Here is a 17,438-nt window from a genome sequence, read left to right as displayed (position 1 = left end):
TTTTTTTATTTCCAGGGTTCCTTTATTTATTACTGGATCACACTCTGTGGCAAATGTTACCCAGGCAGGTATGCTTTCTCCTCTCAATTCTGTGCTAGCAACCACATTCACTGTAATTACCATAGGTTTCAACAGGCTCTGTTGAAATGGGGTGTTACCATCTAGGTTCCTTCTGGATGGTATAACTAATTATGGACCATTACAAATGGGCAATCATGAGTAAAGCTAAAAGAGAGCCTGCAGATCTTCATGTTGAATAAATCAGGATCAGTTTGCTTTAAACATGTAGGGAACTTGTCTGGGCTATTGCACAGTTTCTAGAGCACTCTTTCTCAGGACTTCCCAACACATTTTACTCCCTCAGACCAGTAGTGGGGCTCAGTTTCCATTCACTGGGATGGTAGACAGAGGCTTTCCCTCCAGAGTTTTTGAGTGCATTCCACCACTTTTGCCCCTTTTTAGTACAGCAGTATGTCTGCAGATTTACAACACTAAAATCAGGGGTTCCATTCCCCTCAGTGGGTTCAGAAGATAGTTTGATGTGGCTTTTCTAAAAGAAAACACACACACACACACACACACACACACACTCCTCCACTTTTGCAGAAGAGGAAAAAGTTTGTATGTTAGTAGGAGTAACACCAGCCTTTGCAGGAGCTTTCTTGTAATTAAGTTTCAAGTTTAACACGAAGCTCTGGTTGAGCAGTGCATTGCCCTTCTCTTTGATCAATGTCAGTTTAATATATTTTTCATGGAAGGTGGTTCACTATCTTCTCCTAATTTGAAATGTGAAGTGGTCCCATTTGAGGTTCTTGATTGAGCCCAGGTTCCATGTCCTCTTTACAAATCCAGAGACAAGCAGAATACTCCTTGTCCATTTGATTGGGGAGTGAGGATTAAGGTTCATAATTCCAGACAGGATGAATTCTGTTCCTTTAATTGAGTACAGCATGTACTATCCCATAATTTTGAGCTTGAGGGGTTGCCTTTTGGACTTATTCAGGTGGAGGAAAAGGTTAGTCCACATAGTTGTTGCTTACCTTCTCGTTGTGATTCCAGTATTCTGAAACACCTCACTCTATGGCTACAAGTTGGTTTCCAATCAAAGTATGTATGTACATATAACATTATAGTTGAATAGCTTTAAGACACCAGCATGGGATATAGGTATCATGACCCCTTATTTCCAATCCCAAGTTATGAAACCGCAGCTATCTTATTGGGGCTGGTCTATACTGATGATTATTCATATTCTATTCCACTTTTTGATATAGGAACTGTTACAGGTGAAAAGCATATCTGTTCTGGATGTAGTGTGGTTCCCTCACTCTTGTACTTTTTTTTTTCTCTTCGTAAACTCCTGTTCTGTGCAGACACTTTCTGTATGAATCATATCTACACCATATTGGGATTCTAGTTATAGTGTCAGTTGATAGTATGTATGTTTTGGAAGTTAAATTTTTTCTAAACTGAAAATGTATTTCCAATAATACTTACCTGCTCTGACACTATCCTACCCTACCTTCCTACTAAAAGTTGGTTTATGGCAAAAAAATTTAATACATTATCAGGATGAGGTGCTTATACACGGTACCCAGATAGAAGGTGTATTGAAGTTGGTGGAGAAATTTGCAAATTGGAATTTGCCTAAGGCAATCAAGTGGGGTATAAAATACTTAAGCATGCATTACCTGTGCTTAGATAGGAAATCCTAGAGGTCAAAAAATAGCTGTGGTGTCAACAGAGATAGTGTTATTGAATATACATTTTCAATTTAGGAAAATGTTAATTTAATAAGCTATTGTATTTTTTATGATGTTTTTTGCAATATGATTTCAGTGGATATATTTGGTGCATTCTATGTTAGTGTTATATTTGAAAATTTGACATGAGTAGAAAAGTTTTGTATGTATATTTTAATCATACTTGGGTTTAATATGAAATCTTGTCGCTTAAAGAAATGCGTATACTTTTATATAAAATTATATATGTGTACACACTCTTAAGTGCAACTTGTTTCATTGTTATAATTTCTATAGAATTGCTAAAAACTAAAACTATACATTGCAAAAAGAGAGTAAATTTCTTTTGAATAAATAAAAAAAGATGCCACTTTTGTTTATCACTTAAACAAACAAATGATACAACTATGAGCATAATTCATTGCATAAGTACTGGTTTTCTTTGTAATGAGTTTGTTTTGTTTTTTCATTAGCAAATTAACTATTTTATGGTTAGACAGTAGTATTTTTACTTCAAACCTAAGACCTTGTTACCTTTCTGGTACTGTATAATATACTACATGTATATACTTTTTTACATTTTGTGTTTAGCAAGTTGCATATATGCCAACATTTATTCTTCAGTTGGAAATAATTAATTTTAAAAAACAATTTAACCTGTGATTTCAGTTTCAGTTTGTCTGAAGTTCACATACACACCACATTATCCAGATGAGGAACCATTAATTGAAATTGAAAATTGTGAAAACTTGGAAGATGATGATTCAGAAGAACTTTTAAAGTTTCTTCAAAATGAGGTTGGAATTTGAAATTTATTTTTACACATGTTGGTTATTATCATTAGATGATTTATCTAATAGTATATAGTATAAACCAGCTGCTTTTAGGTGAATTTCTGTCAATAAAAATCATAAGTTTTGTATGGTGTAAAGTTTCAAATGTTTCTGACAAAATTATGTGAAACTTGTTCAAAGCAGTCTGTTGTAATCTAATTGTTGTTTTCATTTAAGTGTAATCCTTTGTTTTTTTTATGGGGTTTCCATATTTCATTATAAGCCTAGTACTTATACTTAGCATAATTTTAGTTTTTAGCTATGTTATACTTCAGAAGATTTTAGCTTGTTTCCTGTGTTTCTTAGATGTTTTGGAAAAGAAGAAAGTAAATTGTAACTGTGAATTTTTGCTGGTTAAGTAAAAATGATGTATCTGCAAAAGGTGTAGAAAATAAATTATTTCTATATGGTACATTACTTCATCTCGCATAAATAGCTACTTTAATTAAACACTGCCATCTACATGCAAAATATTTTTTGTATGTCATGGGCCTTGAGTTCCCATGTACTCCAAGATCAATGGGGTTTAACTGTCTTGCATGCAAATCATCATGGGATAGCCCTCCACCAAGAGAAGTGCAACACACCCTCGTAACATGATTCCCTTTATTCAATTCTACCAGACTATCACTTCTCATTGTTTTCTGTGTTTTTTCCTTTGAAATATTATACAGTATTGAATTTTTTTTTTACTTCACTTTACATGTTTGAAGTGACAAGTTACTGTACAGTGCAAAAGTGTTAAGACAAAAATTAGTTGTTGAACCTCAGCTATCTGGTTGGAACTGGACTATACGGAAAATTACTCATATTGTATTCTACCTTTGATATAAGAACTAAGTTCCAGGTAAAGAGAATACAAGTTCTGGATGTAGTGTGGTTCCATCCAACTCTTGTACCATTTTTTCTCTTGGTACACTTGTGTTCTACACAGACACTTTCAATGGGGGCCATTGCATCATCATTTGAATGACTCAAGCAGTTTCTTTCACAGCAAAATAATTTCTGCACAGGTTATATGAGTAGTTGTGGTCATTGTCTTCTTGGTAGTAGAATCCTTTACCAATAATACACAAATCACATTGTATACCATGAAAGATGTATATCTGATGGTGCTTGTGCTGGTCCATTGTTCTACTTATTCTACAAATATCTTGTCACCTCAGCAGAAAAAAACTCCCAAACTATCTCACTACCTGCATAGAGGTGTCTTTCTTCTGTTAGATGTACAACTTACACTACATGTTGAAATGTGAACTCATTTGCCCATAACACCCTTTTCCAATCATCAGTAGTCCAGTTTTTGTACTTTTCAGCTAATTTCAGTCTCTTGAGAATGTTTTGAGAGTGAAGTTTTTTTAACCTTGAAATTACAAAATATTTCATTATTGTTCATTCTTTTTAATACTGTAGATCTGGAAATTTTTTGTCATTTGATAAATGGTCTTATACCTCATACTTTATAGCAGTGGTAGTCTTCTTCCTGTTCCAAAGACTGCATAATCAAAGATACTTAACATCAGTATCATTGAGTTTAGACATTCTATATAGGGCGTACATGACAGTATTTGGGGAGCACTTCATGACTGTAGCAATTTTTCAGAAAGTCCAACCAGCATTATGTAAAACCTTTATGCAAACTTTTTGCTCTGCTGACAATTTTCTATGCTTTTCAAGTTATGGCATGGCAATAAAACTTAATATATGGTACCAAACACTGTTTTTATCAAGGTTTATTTTTGGAGTGCTATTAACTTGGTTTCTTCTTGCATATACCACTACCATGTGGTAGCTCCTTGATTGCTTCTTTACATATAGTTAAGACACTGCATGGCATATTGTAACAGTTATTCCAGATAATAAATTTGAGTATGTTCATTCTAGCATAAACCCTTATGATGTGCTGTTAGTACAAGTATATAGGAATTCTAAAGAATGATAAGTATTTTCACCCTGACTGTTTCAGTTGTCAACAGGGATTCGTGAAGCATTACTAGTGTTGAAATTTATATTCTGTAATGGCATGCTAGAATTAGCCCCATAAAATGAAAAGAATAGCAAAATATTTTCATGTCCTATCTTTTTTGCACAATACTGTATCTTTATAGTTCTTCAGGTTTTTTTTCACCAAAATTTGTGTTTCCACTTCAAAAATGTTGTAATTTACTTCTAGCACAGTTATCTAGGCTTCAGATAGCAGTACTCAACTGACAAGTTGTCAGTTTGTGTACACTGGGAAACTGAATGTTATATAAATTGACCTTCATTGGTTCTTGAGTTTGGTAGCCTATACACTTAGGTCTACTGACTTTGGACAGATAAGCTGCTACGTCATTGCACCTTTTTGAATATTTTGATGTTGATATTATTATTTGTAGTTATTTGGTTTTAATAAACATACATTTAGTTAACTTTGTACATTTGTAAATTTGTCTATTGTTTCTTCAGTAAATACCACCTACCAAATTTCATTGTCAATATACATTTACTTAGTTTTACAATATAACAATTTTTTTCATTTTCATAATTAATAATATATTATACTTCTTACAATTAATTTTGTTTTTAAGATTACTGGGTTTGGGGTCTGTTCAACCATCTCTTACCATTGCTTGCCTTTCTCCTCAAACTGCCAAACTCATTTTATTTGGACAATTTTCCTCAACCTGATTGTATTGGTCTTCATATATCTCTACTGCAGAGTCTGCTAGAATTACCAGGATTCTTTTTTTATACATTTTCCACATTTTTTTTTCCTCCTTTTACAGTCGTTTTGGTTCATGCTAGGCCTTTTCGTCTTTCTTATGAATAATGGTACTAGCATGCCTGGGTCCTTCACAGGCTTTGGTTTATCTTAGCTTACCATCAGGCAGATTGTTTTTTTGTTTTCTTACTTCTTTACACTTTGAATCTCTGTTTTCTGTATGGGGACAGAACTTGTTAACCCTTTTGCAATGGGCTCAGTATAGTTTATACAAGTTTTAACTACACACTTGTACACATTAAGTATTTGCATTATAACATTTGTTACAGCATGTGTATCTTAAAATTTGGTAGACTTTTAGTAAGTAGTACAAACATTTTGTATACAAAAAAAATCAGATTTTTAATGAAGTACGTTTTACTAAAGATTTGTTTATGAAAATAGAGTCTGAGTTTAAAGTAATCTCATGTTATAATTTTTAAACATTGTATCACCTAAAACTAACCATTAGTCTTCCCTGTCTTGGCTGTGTTTTAGTGGATTAGTACAACAATAAATCAAGAAGAAAAGCAAACAATTATCTCTTCTTGCCATGCCCTTTGTACTTGGTTGTTGCTAGACATATGTTGCTAAGTCTTAACATTTTGCATATAGAGGATATCAACATTTTTTTTAGGTTTTATGTATATAGTTGAATAACCAAACTCATAAATAACTACATTGATACCATAGAATTCCACTATAATTTATTAAACATAGTAACTAAAATGTATTTAGAGTTTAAAAAATATAAAACTTGAGGCAGACCAGAGACACAACCTACCTCATTGAAAACTTGGATTAAAAGATCATGAAGCCTTTTCAAAGATTAAAATGGTGGGGAAAATTACTCTGGGGACATTATAAGCTATTAATTGGTTATTCACATGTCATTCCTTAAAATAAGTACATATAAAGGACCATTTCAAAAAATGGAGAGTTGAATGGGGCCACCATGTTTGATTCAGTACATAAGCAAAGTAAAAAAGATGAGGTTATTATTTTATAGCTTGTCAATATTAGTAATTTGAGTTCCTGATTTGTACAAAATAATAGACTTAATATTTTGACATCACAAACACCTAATTCTAAACAGTGTTGCATTCAACATCCATGTAATTCACCAAAATCTATATTTAGGTGTGTTCTTTTAATATTTACTTTATATTAATAAATTAACTCATATATAAAGTTTGAATTGTAATCTGCAATTTGATTCTAAACTTAACATAAATTCATAAAATAATAGTTCAGTAAAATTTTGAATGCAAGTCTACAAGCCCTGATAACATGGCCTTTGATTCTTGACCCTCTGAGAAAGAATCCTATCACTTTCTCCCAAACCAAGTTTTCCAGCTTTTGTCCTCTCCTATCCCCTCTTCTACTGGTATGGCCTGCCATACAACCTCTTTCCATTTTCTTCTATATATTTGGAATTTTCATAGGATTCTTTACCCCCATGTTAAAGTAATTGTCATTTTTGGCTTTTTCCCTACAAATCTTGTTTATTTGCTTTTTGGATTTTTTGATATGGGACACACTGCTTTTGGTAGTTGTTTCTTCCTCGTCAGGGCACTGTTTTCCATCTGTTGCTCTTCTTCACTCTTCAGTGTAACTGAGTAAGATGCCTTTTTGTATGTCTTATTTATCTGGGGCTTTATGGATTGTGCTCTATGGTAGGTGGTGCCTGTCCAGCTATACTTAAACTAGTCAAATCAACACTATAAAGGTATGATAATTTAACAGGTAAGCTGGACCTATATCATCAAAATTAATCAATTTTCGTAGCACCAAGTTTATTTATTATATCTGTTATTGTGCAGCTATATGATGTGAAGAACTGAATAGTGGCCAGTGACTCTTTTTCTTCACCTGTCAAGTGCATGGGTTTTTCTCACAGTTTTGATTACTATACAAATCAAAATAAGCTGTATTATATTTATGCCCACGCTATATAGTTTTATGTAGATTGTCAGTAGAGAGATTGTTCATACCAAATGTTTATTGATGTCTGACATTGTAATATTTACTATTAACAGTATTTTTTATGTTGATCTTTCAAATAGTCAACTAAAAAGTTTAATTGAATTTTTTATGTTTAAAAAATTAATTGATTGATGCGAAACATTGCAACAGTAAGTCTGCTATTGTACCTTTGTATGTTTAAAAAATTATCAAACTTTTAAGTTTAATTTCCTTTTTTTAATTAAATTCAAACACTAAAAAAGAAGCATAAAGTCTGGTTATTTTAAAACACCATAAAGAAAAAAAATATACTATGTTGATTAATAAGTGAGGTACACTGTATACACTAAACCTTTCCAAGTTAGACAGTACTTGTCATTTTAAATTCAGTTTTTAAATAAATTAAGTGTAAATGTTAGCAATAAATGATAAAAATATACAAAATTTTTTATCTTAATCAAATGGTAAGCTAGTATAAAAAAGAATATATTCATTGCCTTGTTTAAATTAAATTTGTAAGAAAAATTGTCCTTGTTTTTCTTATTGCTAGGCTCAGGAGAACTTGGGAATGGTGATGATTTTTACTCTAGTGTCAGCAGCACTGGAGTGGCTAAATCAACGAGGAGAGGAAATTGTTAAAAAGAAACAAGAGGAGGAAGAAAAGAGGAAACAACAACAAGAGGAAGAGGAGACAGTAATATATTTTTGTTCTACATGAAAACTATTTGATATTAATTTTACCTTTCAACTCAACTGTTTTAAAGAGTTTTCTTATTCTATCATGTTATCTCTTTCCTTTGAAAGATGGAACAGATTGCAATAAACTGTTACTCTCTCTTATATGAATATCACACAAGAAAATGCTGTGTGATTTTAGGGCCTTAGATTGTATTCTACTTTCTTTTGTCTCTTATTTTTCTCTGTTTATAGTTTCTCTTTCTGTTTTATGGTATTCATCAAATATTACTTGTTTTGGAACATGATAGTTGTCACTCCAATCTCACTGCTATTTTTTTTAACCTTAAGCATTATGTCAACTTCCTGCTCACATCTGGCCATAAAAACCTTATCATCAGTGCATCTAAGTTACATAATTTTACTTCATTTAAGAAAAGACTTTATTAAATTTTGATACAGCATTTCCTTTCTCTCTTAGTATTAGCTATTCTCATGCAGTGCTGTCCTTGATATACACATATAACATGTTTCTTATATAAATTATTGGGCATCATTTCACCACCAATAGGAGCATGACATACTCATGTGATGCTTGTCACTTCCTTTATATGCCTATCATTTTTTGTGTGGCAGTGCTTGTGCTCTGACATGCTTTTTTTGCTTTTTTAAAGTTTTAATTGCTATTTTAAATGCTTCTTTTGAAAATAAAGGATTAAACTTTAGATAATATAAAACTTTTAAGTGTGAGCAATGCAGTGAGGGATTTATCTGTGTTTATTTGCTGGGAGAATGAACATTACATGGATCAACCTCTGTCTCTGAACCTTCTCCCATTTCCTTTCAAACAAGCTGAGCTTGTTCAGGTAGACAAGGACATAGATTGCCTATTTTCACCTCCTGATTTTGCCATGCCTTCCCATGTCCCATATGAGGAGCAAGTTAGGTCTAATATGGACTTTGTTAATTTAATTTCTGTTATTTGACATTTTATCCCTTTTTCCAATTTCTTATGAACAGTGTCTTCTCACTACGTGACAATTTTTTCCATCCCTATTTCATTCTTCCAACTTTCCCAGATATTTAGGTACATGATGACCAATTTGCCTCACAATTAAGAGACAGGATTAACAGGCCTTGTCCTTCATGGGCTTTGAAATGATTTCCTCTTGTATATCACATTAGCCTGTCCTTCTTTTGACCAGCAATTGTTAGATTCGTTTTGTTTGTGTGGGGTGTGACCCACACATCTTCTGTAAGTCTCATCCATGCCCAGTTTTCTTGCCTTCATCTAACCCTCACAACTATTTTATGGTATCTCTCTACCATCCATTTACTCCACGAGTCTCTCCAATGAAATTCTAAGGGGTATTCTGGGGACATTCTCTACCTTTTTCTCTCCACATTGGCTTATTTGTCATCACTGGCTCTGGATTTGCATATATAGTTTCTCTGTTGTTGGAACCTTCTAGTATGTGATGCAAACTTAAGTTTTGTTCATTTAGCATCATAATATCTTGGGGATTTAAGTATGGCCCCATTTCTGCAACACTACATCTTCTCTGAGTCTTTAGAATCATGAGTTGCATCAGTACAACAACAATCTACCCTTTACAACCTTATTACCTGTTTTTGTCAACCAGAGCCCAATATGGCACCTGTTACCAGTTCCCAACCTTTATCTGCCCTTTCTTTCTAGGGTATTTCATTTCATCATGTTGCTAACAGTATTAGTGACTATCTAATGTGTTCTGGTCCATAGGTGCTGTGTGATTCTAGGGTCTTAGACTGTATTCTACTTTCTTTTATCTCTTATTTTTCTCTGTGTTTTGTTTCTCTTTCTATCTTATGGTATTCATCAAATATTACTTGTTTTGGAACATGATAGTTGTCACTCCAATCTCACTTAGTTTGTGAGGTACAAAGTTACCACCTTTGGGATCATAAACCCAGTTTATGGGTTCTCTTCATCACTTGCTTCATCCATGTCTTTAGTTTGTCCATTACAAGGTGGTTTATCAATTTCATACTCCTACCCTTCAGACTTGTTTCTGTCCCTTTTATTTTATTTTTGATAGTTAGAGCTTTTACTCATTATCTTCATGCACTAGAGTTGTGATTCCACCATTATATAGATGACAAGCTTTTTCTGGTTTGTTCTTGGGTCAGCCATAGTTGCCAACTCCTTCAAGTGGTTGCTTGGATAGGCTGGTTCATCAAGTTGGAAAAGTCCTTACTCCAACCTACCCAGTATCTCATCCACTTGGGTATCTTTTTCAGCACCATTTTCAGTCAGGCCCAACTTTCTCCACCTCAGTGTGGATTCCTGTATGTGGTGAGGGGACCTTCCAGGGAAGGTTCTGTTTTTTCAGTTTACTACCTTTGGGATCTAAACATTCACCCATATGTTTGCTGTGCGTGGCAACCTGTGAAGGGGAGGAGAGGATCCTGGTGGTTGAGGGGTCCAACCCTAACACACCACTTTGGCCTTGAATTCCTGTAAATGGGCAGCCATTGTGTGGCCCCCATTGGGTCAGTTGGCTGGTCCACTTGGGTTAGGGTCAACCGAGTACCAGTGTTGGAAGTTCTCAACAGGTGTTGTGGACATTGTATCTGATGCAGGTATTTGGGTATAGTGCTCACAAAACCCTGGTGTTGCTCTAGTGTCCTTGTTTGATATTGTAGTGTGTCCCCTTGTAGGGCTCCATGTGGGTGGGGTCCATGGGCACCAAAATATTCCTTTTTTTTATTATGGATCCTTCAAATAAAAAATTAAATAGTGAAAAATAGTCCATAGGTGAATGACCACATCTTGAAAATTCAACATCTGTAACACCTGTTCCTCATTTTCTTATCCTACATTTTCTTTCAGACAAACATTTAGGTAAAATGTCCCCATTTTTTATTCAGAAAGGACTATACGGACTTGCTGGCTCTCCAAAGTCAGTCAAAAAGCTTTGATCTGGTGACATATTGGTGGAAACATCCACATCTCAACACAGTGAACTCCTCTTGCATTCAAAGGTGATTGGGGATATACTTATTGAGGTTACACCTCATGCTACTTTGAATTCATCACAAGGAGTTATTGTTGAGAGGGATTTGAAGAACATCCCTGAGTTAGAGATTCTCGGTGGCTTCTCCAGCCAAGGAGTTTCTGCAGTGAGAAGTATCTCCACTTGCAAAGATGGAATTGCGATGCTGACCAGTATCCTCATTCTGACATTTACATCACCACATCTATTTGTCACCATCAAGGCAAGTTATCTTAATTGCAGGGTACGACCATACATTCCAAACCTTTTCTGATGTTTCCAGTGTCAGCAGATCGGTCACTCAAAGACATCATATCGTGGTTCTTTGACATCTGCTCATTGCGGTGGCAAGGACCATGATGCCTATGTCTATGAAATGGACCCTCATTGTATCACTTGCAATTGTGCTACTTACCTGTGCTACTTTCGTTCTTGCCATAAATGGTTGGAAGAAAAAGAGGTGCAGCTTTTGAAAACGAGTCATAACATTACTTATTCTGAGGTTCGAAAAATGCTGTCCACCATTTCATCTCAGATGTATATTACTGCACTTCATTCCACTAAAGCAGTGGGAATGCAGATGGATCTCTCTGTGCTTCCAAAAAAATCGTTCTCAAAACAAATAAAAAGTCTTTTGACCTCCATGATTAAAAAAGTTCATGAATCAATTTCAACACTCATCTCTGTCCCTTACATACATTCCAAAAAATCTCAAGATCCACTTCTTTTGGTTTCGGTTACGGGCATTTCCTCAGATACATATTCTCCCACTCCAAGATTATTCATTCATGTCCTCAGTTGCTGGAATCCTCTTCCAACAGCAGAGACCTGCCAAATTGACCCAGGGCAGGATCTATGGAGGTCAACTTGAAACATCAATCAGAGAAGCCTTTTCAAACAATATCTTGTATCAATGTTCTTTGACATTGAGAAGCTTGTGAGACAACATGGAAGTATGGCATCTTGCAAGAACTCCATATATATATATATATATATATATATAAACATTTGCCAATTTTTATTAAAAAATTTTTAATGTACAGGAGATTCCAATTTCATGTGGATTCAACACTTTCCCATTCTTTTCTACAGGAACTTGGAGTTTTTCAGGGCTGTGTTTTGAGTGTCACACTTTTCAGTATAAAGATTAATGCCATCACTGAACAACTCCCTCTTACTATTGCAAATGGGCTTTATGTGGACGATTTTCACATCTCATGTCAGTTGTTGAGCATGAGGTATATTGTGCAGCAACTACAGACTGCTCTTACTCATTTACTGAAGTGGGACCACAGCAAACTGCTTTAACTTCTCTTTCTCTAAAATCCTTTGCATGCACTTTTGCCACCAATGGGGTATTCATCCTGATCCTGAACTCTATATCGGTGAAGTTATGCTGCCTGTGGTCCTTGAGACAAAGTTCTTGGGGCTTATCTTTGGCTGTAAGCTGACCTTTATGCCATACATCAAGCAGCTATGGGTCAAATGTACAAGAACACTGAGCATCCTCTGTGTCATCTCTTCCACCACTTAGGGAGCAGATTGATGTTCTGTGCTGAAGATATATCGTGCTCTTGTTTGATCGAAACTTGACTATGGATCTCTGCCAGGATCTAGGCCTTAAAGATGCTGGACGCCATTCATCATCAAGGACTTCCGCTCTGCACAGGGGCTTTCTACACTTCCCCAGTTCAGAGCTTATATACAGAGTCTCATAAATTTTCTTTGAACCTCTGCCATTTGCAACTGCCTTTACTATATGCTTTGAAACTTTCTTCCCTACCAAAGCATCTCACCTGGGGTTTGGTTTTCCTTCCTCGGTGGGTTATACTTTTACAGAGCACATGATCTGCCATTGCTCGTTTTGGCCTTCATATTCGGGCAGAGTTAGATAAATTGGGTCTGTCCTTGGATAACGTTGCTGTATCCATTGGTCAGCTCATTCTATCATGGCTTCTTACAGTCCCCAAATGTGACCTATCTTTAAGACATCTGAGAAAAGCAGACACTCCTGATTGAAAATACTGTTATTTGCTGGACATCTTTTGAACCATCCTTCCATTCCTATTTATACAGATGGTTCAAAATCAGGTGGCTATGTGGGCTCTGCCATGGTTTGTTGTGGTTCGGTGGTTGCATGCAGAATCCACTCTACTGCTTCTATGTTCACTACTGAACTGTATGCCATTTCTCTTGCCCTGGATCACATAGAAGTTAAGCAATACTCCAACTACACTATTTATACTGACTCGTTTAGTTCTCTACTGGCCCTGGATCACTTCACATTAGTTCACATCCTGTTCTCACTGATATTCAAAATCCACTGGCCCATTTCTCTTTAACAACTACTTCTATCCAGTTTTTCTGGGTACTGTGCCATGTTGGTATTCATGGTGAATGAGCTCCCCAACACCTCAGCTAAATCTATCTGCTCTGGAGCTATCACTGCTGTGCCTATTCCATACATGGACTATCGTCATGTATTCAAGGCTCAGCTCTGTGCCAGCTGGCAGTTGACTTGGAATGAACAACATGAAAACAAGCTTTTCCAAATAAAACCCTATGTAGGACTTATGCCATCTTGCTTCCGTAAGGATCGGAAAGAGAAAGTTGTTCTAACTGAACTACACATTGTTTACAGTTTAACTTATCATTTTCATTTATTTGGAACTGATACACCAATGTGTTGTCTGTGTAACACTCATGTCACAATAAGTCTTGCCCTCATCATGACTCTCTACGACGGCATCATTTTAAACATGTTCCATCCCAAGGTCTGTCCGTAACGTTAGACAGTGCTATTGGTGATGGTGACACTGTCCACCGTAGAAATGTTTTTAGTTTTTTAAAGGCCATCAATCTTTTTAATGCCATTTAAGTTTTTTAATTTACACATTAGACCTTTTTTAATGTGATTCTCTTTTAAGCATCACAGTCCATGTAGTTCGATTTGAAATTAGAAAATGGCCGTAACATCAAATAACTCAAAACCATGACTGGAAAGGCAAACTTCAGGTGATTGATCCTGCTGTTTGAACTACCTGTCAGTCATCCTAGTGAGTTATTATTAAAATTTGCTACAAGACTTTTAAAACTTTTATTACTTTTAAAAAATGGCCATCAAGTCAAATAACTCAGAACCGGGACTGGAAAGGCCAACTTCAGGTGACTGATGGTGGTTTTGGCATTTATCTGTTAGTCTTCATGGCGAGTTATGATAATTAAAGTTATGCTACAGAAAGTCCTCTACAACTGAAGTTTTTCTCTTAATGCTGTAAACTAGATGTAAACATTGGTTTTATGCTATTTATTTTTTGTTTCTAAACTTTATTTTGTTTTACCTTAACTTCCTTTTATGAATTTAATAAATATACTTTAATTTTAACTTTTTACTGGATGTTTGGCACAGATAGCCTAGTTACTTTGTGCCATAAAACATCAAATCAACAAACCAACCAACCAACTTTCTCCTCAACAACTTTGTTCCATGGAACTGTCAGCTCACTGCACATTTTCTGCTCTCTTACTTTCTATCACTGTTGGGGATGTGGTCTTTAGTGATGTTACTTGTCTCCCATAGTCATGAACATGTGTAATCCCTTCAGTGGGCTCTTCATGATCAACAGAACCTTGCTTGGAATCCTGTGTTAGCTCTCATTACCCTTCTTTCTCAATAAAGTTAACAGTTATATTTTATTGATCGTTGCCCATTGTTTTTTCATTTACCTTTTTATAGCTCTGTTACTGTTACTATGTAACCCATAGTGTTTGTTTTCTTCAACTATGTTTTTGATCAGCTGTGTAATATAATTCAACATCAGGTTTTGTTATATTTTTGGAAGATTTTAATAACCTAGTGTTCTATTCTTTTGTGACTTAATTGAACCTTTGTCATAACTTGTCACTTGTGCCATTAACATTTTTATTATGTGATCATTTTCCCTGTTTGTTCTTTACTTTTCATATGACTTCATTTGCTAACTCATGAGGTTTCATTGCTTACATTGTCCATAAATGTACCTCGCCTCATGTTTTGTTCAAGTTCAATGTGACATGATGACCATGCAGCAACCCTCCACCTGTGGATGTGCAGCACAACTCCAGTTGTAACAAACACTGTGCAACCCATAATCACTTTTTAATTGACAGTCCTACTGATAGGATGTGCTTTTGCTCATGCTTTCCCCACTGATCTCCATATCAATCTCTTGGAGCTCATTATAGTTTGTTATGGTTCCTTCTTACCATATGACTGTGGTCTTGTCTATCTCCAGTCAAGAAGGCACTCATTCAAGAAACCTGTTTTTAAACACTGGACCTCCTACATTGGGCCCATGGCTGTCATGTTCATTTGATGTTTTTCAATATTCCAAATGCTCTGAATGTAGTTGCAGATTTATTTTGTCACTACAAATAATCACTTATTTTGTCCCTACAAGGTTTTCCTGTCATTGCTTCATACATTGTGCCTACATGTATAATGTATAATATTATGATATTTTAACTATTTAAAATAAATATTTGTATTTTTATGTTATAATTTGTACCCATTCCAGCAGTGAAAAAGCATAATAATCCACATGTGCACTCACATAAAACTTCTCCATGCCAGCATGCAAAAGATCACACAGAGACCCTCCACTATAGGAATGGGGCACAGCACAAGTCCTATTGTAACTTAACATCCTCTTTTCCATGCAGCCTGTATCACTTCTCGATCGACAGTCCTACTTATAAAATGTGCTTTTGCTTATACATTCCTACTGATTATTAATTTTTTTCGAATTTGTGTGGATTTATAAATGTGTGTGATTATTTTTAAACTACTATTTCCTTCGTTTTTTGCTCAACTTCCATGTGTTGTTTTGAACAGACCTTTTTTTTCTTTCGACTTTCTCTGAATTTTGGCTTGCATTTGGAGCTTTAGGGTTCTTCAGAGCAGGCTTTTCTATAAAAAAGTAACAGCTTTGTTTGAAGGTAATTGGCTATCTTTCTGTAATATTCTGAGTTACTGGGTGATTACTCTAATACCATATGAGGGCATATTTGAACATGTGAATGAAGCATTTAACAGCTTGTTTCCTCCTGTCTATGTCTCACTATCATGTTTAATTTCAGGGAAGGTATCCAGGCCTTCTCCTCCCTTTTTAGTGTTGTAATGTTTTACCCTTGTTTACTGTTTTCTAATATTCTTTACCTGTCATAACGGACCAGAATCTTGTGCTTCAATTCCCTTATTGGAGGTTTGGGGGTTCACACAAGTCGTTTAGGGACCATTTACATTTGGGAGTCAGTATGATGTGACTTTCATGTACTCTACAATACTATACTTTTGTATATCACCATTCTGTGTTTCCCTATCTAGATTTGCACCATTTTTATTTGTTTGGTCCTTTAGGGATTTGGACCCCAATACTTCAGTTACCTTCTCTGAACCTCAGTTTTCTTAATATCCACCATAGCCTGCCTCTCCTGGTTCTCCTTTTCCTCACCGATGTGGTTCCTCTGTTGTTGGGAGCTGTTGAGGTCAGGATGCTTTTTATCAAAGGTGTATTTGCCTTCCTTTTAATTGCATGATTTGTGCCTGGCTCCTTTTCTGCACCAGAAAGTTTTGGTGGACATTCTTTACTCTTTGAACCAGAGTTGATTAGAGTGGTTGCATACCTTTCTTTCTTTATTGGCCTCTTGTTTATCCCAACTCCCTCCTGTACCTTTTCCTGTGGTTTTTCCTTTTTTCCTTTCTCTCCCTTTCTAGATCCAGCCTCTTGTATTCTTGAGGTTTGCCATCAGTACTTGTGGCACCATTTTGGTGCAACTAACAGTCTCAGAGACTACATATTGAGTTTGGATCCTGTGCAGGCTGGACCCCTCTGCTTTGCCCACTTATGTTAGAACTTGGACTGTGCAGATTGTCTTTGGGGGTCTGATCTTCCATTTCAATTTTATTTCTCCATTGTCTCAACATCCTATGTCCTGCCCTCCACCTCTGAATCCAGTTTTCAACCAGAATGTGCTTCACATGGGTGCCATAAAACTGGGAATTGCTTTCATTTGGTTTCTATCTTCACATTTTTTTTTCATCCTAGAGAAGATTAGAGACTGGTCCTTTCTCAACAGTCTTTCAGCTCTAAATCTTGTTTCACCAAGGAGTCATATTTGTTTCAGAGATATACCTTCTCTTTCTCATCTCCCCAACATCCTGATATTACCTTTGTTTTGTCCATTAAGGTTGTGTTTTCCAGTTTGGGTTTACCTCAATTCCCTATTTTTGTCAAATAGTCAATGTGTTTGTCTATTTTTTTCATTCCCAGAGCTTTTTTTCCACAGTTGCATGCTAATTCAAGCTCCTTTGCCAGTTGTCTCTGCTCTTCATACTCAGTTTCCTTTAAATGAAGTTGTTTGGGCTGTTTGATTGGCCAAGTTGGAGAAATCTTTTCTCACCTTC

General features: G+C 35.5%; 1 protein-coding gene across 1 annotated transcript in view; it reads left to right on the top strand.

Moving 5' to 3' along the window:
• Nucleotides 1–17,438, top strand: part of LOC143229161 (RWD domain-containing protein 1) — a 55,070-nt gene that overhangs the window by 22,271 nt on the left and 15,361 nt on the right. The window contains exons 3-4 of the mRNA XM_076461079.1: nt 2,412–2,539; nt 7,834–7,977. Coding sequence (XP_076317194.1) covers nt 2,412–2,539; nt 7,834–7,977 — 272 coding nt within the window. The remainder of the gene's footprint in view (nt 1–2,411; nt 2,540–7,833; nt 7,978–17,438) is intronic.

Source organism: Tachypleus tridentatus, chromosome 10 (genome assembly GCF_004210375.1).
Source record: "Tachypleus tridentatus isolate NWPU-2018 chromosome 10, ASM421037v1, whole genome shotgun sequence".
Classification (NCBI taxonomy): domain Eukaryota; kingdom Metazoa; phylum Arthropoda; class Merostomata; order Xiphosura; family Limulidae; genus Tachypleus; species Tachypleus tridentatus.
This window is presented reverse-complemented; position numbering and strand designations above follow the sequence as displayed.